Source organism: Saccostrea echinata, unplaced genomic scaffold, assembly GCF_033153115.1.
Source record: "Saccostrea echinata isolate AGI-Se365-2 ecotype Australia unplaced genomic scaffold, CSIRO_AGI_Sech_v1 ptg000054l, whole genome shotgun sequence".
Classification (NCBI taxonomy): domain Eukaryota; kingdom Metazoa; phylum Mollusca; class Bivalvia; order Ostreida; family Ostreidae; genus Saccostrea; species Saccostrea echinata.
Window position 1 is genome coordinate 27,100,295 of NW_026889803.1, and position 9,706 is coordinate 27,110,000.

The 9,706-nt window shown below is 37.1% G+C and overlaps 1 protein-coding gene across 1 annotated transcript; it reads right to left on the bottom strand.

The window, feature by feature from the left end:
• Nucleotides 1-1,400: 1,400 nt before the first annotated feature.
• On the bottom strand, nt 1,401-3,929 carry LOC133206226 (uncharacterized). Its single transcript, XM_061342174.1, has 10 exons — nt 3,854-3,929; nt 3,488-3,660; nt 3,236-3,386; nt 2,985-3,151; nt 2,753-2,895; nt 2,463-2,647; nt 2,271-2,377; nt 1,995-2,193; nt 1,790-1,897; nt 1,401-1,711 (listed from the first exon to the last, which is right to left on the bottom strand). Exons 1-10 carry the CDS (start codon nt 3,923-3,925, stop codon nt 1,454-1,456), a joined length of 1,563 nt encoding a protein of 520 aa, XP_061198158.1. The 5' UTR covers nt 3,926-3,929; the 3' UTR covers nt 1,401-1,453.
• Between the last annotated feature and the right edge of the window lie 5,777 nt (nt 3,930-9,706).

Sequence of the window (9,706 nt, forward strand, 5' to 3'; positions counted from 1 at the left end):
TTTTTTATTTTCCCCTTTGACATATAGTCAAGCACTCCAGTGTGTTGTAAAGTTATCACTGTAAATTGGTGGAGTTTTCATAAGTCATAAGGAATTTTACACAAGAGGTCCATGGGCCACTTCGCTCACCTGAGCATTTAAGATAGGAAGCATCTTCAGGTAGTGTAGAATCAAGTTTGTTCAAATCTTGTCCCCTAGGGCTAGGGTCACCTGAGCACTTAAGATAGGAAAAAAAGCAGAAATCAGTTTAGTATTGAAAAATTTAACTATATAAGTGGTCAAGAAGGATGATTTGAACAAACTTAAATCTACACTACCTGAGGACGCTTCCATATTTCTTGGCTTATCATGGCTTAAGTAGTTTCCTATACGATTGATCTTCTGTTTTGGTCCCACCCTACCCCTAGGGGACAAGATTTGAACAAACTTGATTCTACACTACCTGAAGATGCTTCCATATAAATATGACCAATCGTGGCTTAGATGTTCTTGAGGAGATTTTTAAAGATTTTCCTTATGTATTCCTATGTAAAACTTTGATCATCCGTTGTGGCCCCACCCTACCCCAGGGGTCATCATTTGAAAAAAAAAACTTGATTCTACACTACCTGAGGATGCTTCCATATAAATTTATATCATACATGTAGCTTAGATGTTCTTAAGATGAAGTTTTTTCCTATGTATTACTATGTAAAACTTTGATTGCCCATTGTGGCCCCGCATTACCCCTGGGGGTCATGATTAGAACAAACTTGATTCTACACTATCTGAAGATGCTTCCATATTGAGAAGATTTTTAGATTTTTTCTATATACACTGTATTTATATGTAAAACTTTGATCACCCATTGTGGCCCCAACCTACCCCGGGTGTCATGATTTGAACAACTTGATTACACTACCTGAGGCTGCTTCCATAAAAATATGATCAATCATGGCTTAGCTGTTCTTGAGAAGATTTTATAAAGATTTTTCCTATGTAGAACTCTGATCACCCATTGTGGCCCCATCCTACCCCCGGGGGTCATGATTAGATCAATCTTGATTCTACACTACCTGAGAGTGTTTCCACGTAAGTTTCATATTTTCTATCCCAGTGGTTCTTGAGAAGAGGATTTTTTAAAGATGCCATTATTTTTTCACTAATCCATAATTATCTCCTATCTCCTCTTGGAAGAAGGTGTGGCCCTTCATTTGAACAAACTTGAATCCCTTAAACCCAAGGATACTTTGTGGCAAGTTTGGTTGAAATTGGCCCAGTGGTTCTTGAGGAGAAGTCGAAAATGTGGACAGGGGGCGCCGGTCAGACAAAATGTGATCAGAAAAGCCTTCGGCTCAGACGAGCTAAAAAGCAAGAAAATGGTAAAGTGAAGAATGTTTTATTTGCAATTGTAACTAACGTATTGATTGTGCTGTCATGGATAATAAATAAACATGGAAGTTAATTATGCAACTCAATAAAACATCGCATGTCCATCATCGTTTATATGAGGGCCAAATCTAGAGGAGTTGTACTGCTCTTTACGGAGTTTAGTCGATGACACGCCTTGTGAGTAGGGCAAGAATTTGATGGTCATTATTCGTTCAGCGAGTTGGCGTGCGGGAAAATTCTGCATATCATCACCGCGTACATACATTCTGGTCAAATCTGAGCTGGTGTTGGCGATGCATTCCAAAAATGGAGTAGGGTCTGTTCCAGCTACACAAAATACCTGTAAACGACAATGAACCATTGTGATATGATTGACAAACAATAGAACAGCTGACAACTAGGTATTTTATTTACTTACTACATCTGCATATTTGTTAACATTGGTCATTCGAGTTTCAGTGCTGTCAATTGGGATTTTGGACTTCAGTTTCAGAATGCTTCTACTGTCGTGAACTCCCACTATCACCTGTGAATCAATAACTTGTTCATTAACTCTCTGACTTCTTGGAACAACATCATAATTAGCTTTCGTACTTGGATTAAAAATGAGAAGCGCAAGCAACCTCTTTTCCAAGCCTCCTCATTCTCTGGAGCAAACGAACATGCCCTCGATGGAAGAGGTCAAAACAACCAACAGTGTAGACTCTATCCACGCGGTCGTCCAGAGATTTTGCTATGAAAGATCGCCGTCTGCTCAACCGTTTAAATTGTTTACCATCTTCTTCTATTTCAGTACTCTCTGACCCACTGCTTGACTCGATCCTATGGGTGCAAGAGACCATTTTTAGCATTTAATCAAGAATTTTCATTGACCAAATAGTTTTATGAGATGTCCTTACCGCATTCTATTGATGTCGTCCTTTTTCGTCTTTGGATCATCGTACGGAAGCTTGGAATCCTTTTCCGGCTCTCCAGAAAGATCAAGAGCAGACGACTGCCTTGGTATCTGTTTCAATAATAATAATAAAAATATATGGAAATGCCTTAAACTTCTGAAACAATTGCAACATTTCACGTCTTTGCTAACTTACTGGTTTGTATTCAGAAACAATGTCTTCTTGTTTTTCTAGATCTGTTTTGATTTTCCCCTCAGGGACTGTTGTTTCTTCAGCCATTTCGTTCTTCTTTGCTGCTGACCTAGCAAGTAGCTTGTTTTGAAGACTTGCATGGGCCAAACGAACAGACAGGAGCAAACACAGAATTCCTATTATTCCAGCTTTAATAAGAATAAAAAACAACATACTAGTAACTGATTAACCCAAAATGAATCTTTAATTTCACACTTCAGTACTGACGCATTCTACACTCCGCTTGGACTTACATATGGAGGAGGCAGCACAAGCATTTGCCTGAGCCAGACAGAGACATGCAATTCCCGTGGATTCCAGTTTTTCCTTCAGTTTCCCTTCCATTACAGCGGCTGTACTGCTTTTGGACATTTTATCATCTGATCTACCATACAATCTAAACAAAAAATTGACATAAATAAAAATCAAATTTCATTCCATGTTTGATGAGAAGTTCTGAATTAACGACGTCACAAAAAATAAAACCTCTCGTAGTATGCTCTGAAATAGTCCTGTACCCGCACCACACCAAGAATGAACTCATAGAATATAATGATTCCACAAGCTCCAACATATATAAAGGATTCAAAGATGGAGAATGTACCAAATTCTGTAACCATAAGTACTGACCAGAGAGCAAAGACGTTCACAATCTGTAATATAATAACAAAAAATGTGAAGAAATCAAATCAGAAATTCCCCATTCATGAAATGAAGAATAATGACGTAAGTGGCACCTTGTCGCAAAAGGCATCCATGAATCCTCCAAGCAATGGATCATCAACCTGTCCAAACATCTGACGATGAGCCTTGGCTACGATTCCATCCACGTGATCCAAGAAGTCGTGGAGAACAACTAACAGAAAACCTGTCATGTGGCATTGGTACCTGACAAAATAGCCGAGATATCTCTGCAGGGTTATAAGTTTATAATATGATGCAAATTGGGAACGAGTATAAGAAAAACACTTCCCCTAAGCCATACTAACTTTAGACAGATAGCAATGGGTATCACCAAGAAGGTTCTGGTGTAGGAAACGATATTAGCTGTGAATATTGTGTAAGTCTTATTTCCTATAACCAGTGCTCTTGGAATTTTGGAGACGACTGGTAAAAGTGACGTCTGCAGAGGGGAGTACAGCAATTTGTCGTACAGGTCCATCTGTGCTCCAACAAGTGAAACAAGCTCACGTTAGTTCCAATTAAATACTGATAAGATCAATGTAGAACTCAAAAGTATTTTGTATAAAACATGTAATCTATGGCATTTTTTTCATAATTTGATGTTCGTAATTATATTTAAAAAATAAATCAAGAAGAAAACAGCCCATCAAAATTTTGATGATGGTACTCACCAATCTGAACAAGAAAAACTCGATAAACCGGAGGACAAATCCACCAACCAGAAGAGTAGTTCTCAGAAGCATGTTGTGTTCTCTGAAATTCATCAGAAGAGGAAATGATATTTAGGTAGACTAAGTTTAATACTTGTCAAAGACTGCAAAATCTCTCTGTGGATGCATCGTTCAGAATTAGGTATGGGACACCCAAAACACACGATCCATTGAAAATTATTATCGACAATTTTGATTTTTAAAAACCTTTTATGACAAAATTTACATTGAACTGATTACTCGCAAACAGGGTGGGAAACTCGCTGCTTGTCTTGTAATTTTGTGTCGATCTGATCTGAGGTTTAGAGAATTATTTTACGTCGCTCTTGTGCTTTGGGGAATGGGAGTTAAGTTGCTCGAAACCAATGCCAATTACTCAATATCCAATTTTACCCATACATGCAAATTAGGGAACCCCAGTCTTTCAAGTGGCGACAAAATTTCATAAATATCATGAATTCTGTCAAAGATTATGCCAGACGATGGGTCAAATATGAAGGAGAAGACTTTGACACTTTGCCAGAATGGATTAAATGTACAAGATTGATGTTGAAATCTCAAATGGTTGATAGGCAATAGGAAAACCACCTATCCTTCTGTCTTCGATAATTCAGAAATGAAAAAAAAAATAGATTACACGATCATTGTGTACTGGTTTCAGGGGACAAAGCAGGTAACAACATTGTCTTTGTAAGGCTCATCATTACAGTTGCATTTTAGAGGAACTTGGATTTAATTCTACAAGTGTTAATCCAATTTATACTCATGGTTCCCTTTCTAAGGTGGAAATTCTTCAAAATAATGTCAGTTTTAAATATTTTTCATATTCCCAACAAGTAACTTGAATTACCATACATATACTGGATTCTAAACTCCCTAAAAATCCTTACAAAGATATATAGCGGGTTCCAGTTAATGTTCTACCAAGCAATTTTCTTTACGGCTCATGAAAACAATTGTATTACCTAACAGCACTGAAGGAGAAACTTCAGGACTACTGTACAACATACTGTATGTGTAGTTAAAATAGCGGGCTACATATTTTAGCGGCTTTGGTGCAGACAAGAATGCACTAGTTGATGAATACCGTTAGTAAATCATTAATAAATACAGTACGGGGCGCAGACGTGCGCTGTGCTAATTCATGATTATGCCAACCACCCAATACCCAGTGATTGCGCTAAAATTTGAATACGTCAATTTACGTACTCATACAGTATTCGAGAAGCGGTGTTAATCAGATGTAGATACTTTAAAACTCCTAGGAACTTTTTTGAGAATTTGAAATAACAGAATTTTACCAAAATAAACTGCTTTTTCAATACAAATGGAACTCGTAAATTTGCTTACCTTGTCATTGGTCATTTGCAAACTTATTTTGTTAAAAAACATTCTGATTACACACACAAGTACTCCGTCGTTGATATTAAAAGTATGCTTGGGTTTCTCATTAACAATATCTATGTAGTTTTCGGAGATCAGGTCTTCCAACAATCTGCTGGAATTTCCATGGGTACTTATTGTGCCCCATTACCAGCAGACCCTTTATATATTCATATGAAGCAGGATTTATTCAAAAACTTCTACATGAAAAGAATGTCTCTTGCTGTGGCCTTCAATTCAACATTTATAGCTCAGTCGGTAAAGCGCTCGTCCCGTGATTGGGAGGTCGTTGTTCGAATCACAGCCGCGACTCGATAAAAAATAGGAAGCAACTGTTCCTTCGCCAAGCGCTCGGCACTTTGAAGTGAAAGTTGCTGGTCTTTGGGTTTTCGGTTTTGCGGGACGAGGTCCCGTGTCATGGTAGGCGTTGGCACGAGAAAGAACCCTCACTGCTCAGTGGCCCTGAGTGTCGAGTAAAGATCTAAATTTGAAGCCCTTCCGAAATATGGTGACGTCTCTAAATGAGTGAAAAATTCTCGAACGGGACGTCAAACAACATTCAATCAATTTAACATTAAGATATATCGACGAGGTTTTATCAATTAACACTACATGTATTCAGTTTCATTCCTGCGTTGATTTGATATATCCCATTGAACTCGAAACAAAAATCGACACCATAGAGTCTGACACATGAGTGTCATATTTGGACGTTTTACTAGAGAAAAACTAGAGACAACTAAACTTTATGATAAACGCGATGACTTCCAACTTTTCTATTATTAACTTCCTTTATTTATGCAACAATATATCATTATCACCTACATGCATTTGGGGTATATGTCTCACATTTGATTCGATACGCTAGAATATTCTACATGCGAACAATTTCTTAAACGAGACAAGCTATTGACAAGTAAGTTGATGAAACAAGAATATCACCAATCTCGTTTAAAGTCAACCTTTCGCAAATTCTATGGTCGATATAATGACCTTGTTTGAAAATATAATCTGTCGTTTAAGACAAATGTTGACTGACGTCTTTCATACAAATTGTTAGACCATTATTTCCACACTGAATTGTCTACTGATTTTTATTTTTACCTGATCAGGACAAAGAAGCACACGGCGGGTGTGACTGGTCGACAGGGGATGCTTACTCCTCCATTGCACGTGATCCCACCTCTGTTTTCAGAGGTCCGTGTTGACTCTGCTCATAATTTGTATTGTTTAAATGGACTTTTGAGAATGACCACTGTTCGTTATCTTCACATTTCATGCAAAGATAATGATTGTATTTCGTTTATTCGGGGAAAAATCTTTGCGTTTATCATACGCAATAATATGTCACAGAGGAAAATAGATAAGATAGATCGACAGTGGAAGATATTCAAAGGAGATGTTACAAGATTATAAACTAAACAATACAAACAAATTCAATCAATATTTGATAGCGACACCCTTAGCATGAAAGCGAATTCTCCGATTGCATACCAGACACAGAGTACGTACATGTTTATATAATGAACAACATACAACCACAAATAATCTAAATATGTAAAAATGAAAAAAAAAAAAGATTAAACATATCTTAGGGTTACCAGAATCATCTCAGGTTTCTGTTCAATCCTACATAAAAGAGTCAAACATTTGATGATACAAACATTTTACTTACTTTGGAAGATTGTTTCCCCTCAATGTTTGTACCAGTGTGTGAACTACTTAGAAACAGACTACAAACAAAAGCAGATGACCAAAGTTAAGATAAACTGATAATCCATTTGATAAATTGCTTCAGTCATGTAGTAAAGTAACTTTTGATCAGATAAAACTAAATGTTAAAGCGCATTTTTTGATGCACATACGCAATACTTTTTTAGTGGTTTGGACATCTCTTTGTCCCCCCTTTCCTCCTTCTCTTCACTTCTCCAAATCGCGTAAATATATGTACCATCGATGAAGTCCCGCATCTCCACCGTCTAGTTTGCAAAGGGGTCTCCTCTCCAGAACTGCAGTATAGATGAAGTACTAGAATGTTTTCCGGAAAAGGACATATATACTGGGTAGTTATTCTATACCGTATATATATCTGCATTTGAACCTAAAATTGATTACCTGTATTTGTAATTTTATAACTTGCCTTCAAATTTGGCTTAAACCTTCATCGCTCTTTTTCAAAATCAATTAGATTGGCTTAAATAGGTTAATTGAACAAGTTAAATGCACAATGCACTATGTTACTAGAATCATATGACTTTAAGGAACTGTTCACATAGTGTTTTGTGAAAGCACTTCGTTACTGGAATCATATGACGACGAGAAATTTTCATAGACTTTCCATGAATCACGTGCAGAGTGGTGTTTTTTTCTTGCACCTCTGTGCTGTTTTATTATCTAGCTTTTTTTTTTTTTACGATCCTCAGTCTTTCCACGATATATACAGGTTTGTTTCTTACCTGTCCATTGTATTTGTATCACTGTGTGTGAGAGAGAGGGTGTGTGTGTGTTCCAGAGTTGCATGATCCTTGGCTTGAAATAATTTGTCGTGAAATAATTCTTATGACGGAACCATTAGAATATTGAAGAAACCAAAGATATTCACGCACATTATACAGTTAGGTACAGAAAGTGAACTAGAGTAAGGTTGTGGCCATTTTATAATTTCTTTCAAAGTCGGATCTACACTGAGGCATCTGCAAAAATTAACTGCTCTTGCTCGATTGCACTCTTTCTGTCTTGCTGAGAATTTTATTATTTAATTAATTGAATTCTCTTTTATATTAACAACTTTCTTGTCCTTGTATCCAGAATGTCCTTTCCATAAAGTTTTTACGTGATAATGGAGTGTCAATAATTCTTCAGTCAGAGAAACTGTGGTTTGATTACTGTGCCCCCTCCCTTCCGTGTCATCCCATCTTTATAGAACGATGACGAGGACATGGCTGCTATCTGCTTGGTATGGAGTCCAAAATTAATAAAGTAAAGCACAAGCTTTTAGTTTGTTTAGAATCTAGATACAATGTATCAACATTTTGACAAGTACTGTACACATTTAAATGCCTAGGTAAATTCGTACAGTATAGCCGCAAAATGGGCATGGGCATTTGGCTCGTCTCCCCCCAGATTCTTTGTAACCAATACCGCTCAACTACGCCAATGAATCAGTCAAAGCTCGCTGCAATGATTGTGATACATCAATTTGTTCAATCTTTGCGCACTAATGCAAAATTAAATTTTCGTACAAGTTGATGATAAATTTATGTAATTTAGTTCTTGTGAAACCTATGTAAAATGCAGTCTTTGGAGGATTTAGAGAAAACCTCCTCCCCAAATGAAGTTTATCCAACTTTTTTAATACCCGCACTTTCTATAGAAAGCTGTTATCTCGGTCCGTCCGTCCGACTGTCTGTCAAATTATCTCCGTCAATCAGTCTCCTCTTAAATTTTACTCAGTAGCCAAATCATCTTGTTGAATATGATACAGATAGTGTCCTGTAGGTATACAATAAGGTTTTTAAAAAATTTCATTTTCACCCTCGGGACCAAAAAGACATTTTCCCACATAAAGCGGTTTCCCAGAATTCCACTCAAATTTTGTGAGTAGCCAAATAATTTTTTAGATTGTGATTGGTGATGTCATTTTCACCCTCGGACCCAACCGTGAATTCCTTTTGCATTTTATGCAGTAGCCAACAGACACGTAGTATTGTTTTTGAACGGGGGGGGGGGGGGGAGGGGGGTGTTCAGAACAATAATTGACAACCTACCTGAAAATTCTTTGAAAAACATAAAAAAGAAAATTGTCCGAGCTATAAAATCGTATTTCTTCGGGTGGGTGGGAGGAGGATCGTTAGGTTCAAACTTTTTCGATAAAATAATTCGAATACATTAACATAGGAAGATTTGCCTATACTACAAAAATTGGGGGGGGGGGGGAGGCAACCCGCCTTTCAATGAGCATTTTCATACTAAATTAACAGTAAAAACAGCCCCCCCCCTACTATTACTACGTGCCTGGCAAAAAAAGTTCAGAATTTTCATTTACATAGGGTAGGCCACTTGGAGGCCCTAAACGACATTACAAAATCCATCTTCCCAGAACTCCTCTTACATTTTACGAAGTAGCCAAATCATTATTTAGGATATGATTGGCAATGTCCTGTAGATATTCAATAAGATAGGGAATTTTCATCCCGGAGACCAGTTAGGGGCCAAAATTAAAATTTTTTAAACTGAAAATCTATCTTTCTTTCCAAAACTCCTTTTCAAACAAAATTGATGCTTAATTAAATTCCTTAGTTTCAGGCTGATAAGAAGCCCATGGGCCATATACTCACCTGAGCATTTTATGCTCTATTTTATATATGTAATGTATATTTATGTAAATTATTGAATAAATGCTGTTGCTTTTTCACTAGTTTCCCAAGTACG

What these genes read in the sequence shown, in the direction of transcription:
- LOC133206226 (XM_061342174.1), bottom strand. Translation starts at nt 3,925, where the DNA reads ATGCTTCTGAGAACTACTCTTCTGGTTGGTGGATTTGTCCTCCGGTTT. An exon ending in TGGATGCCTTTTGCGACAAG is followed by an intron (nt 3,152 to 3,235) that starts GTGCCACTTACG and finishes ATTATATTACAG; the next exon opens with ATTGTGAACGTCTTTGCTCT. An exon ending in TTGTGCTGCCTCCTCCATAT is followed by an intron (nt 2,648 to 2,752) that starts GTAAGTCCAAGC and finishes TTCTTATTAAAG; the next exon opens with CTGGAATAATAGGAATTCTG.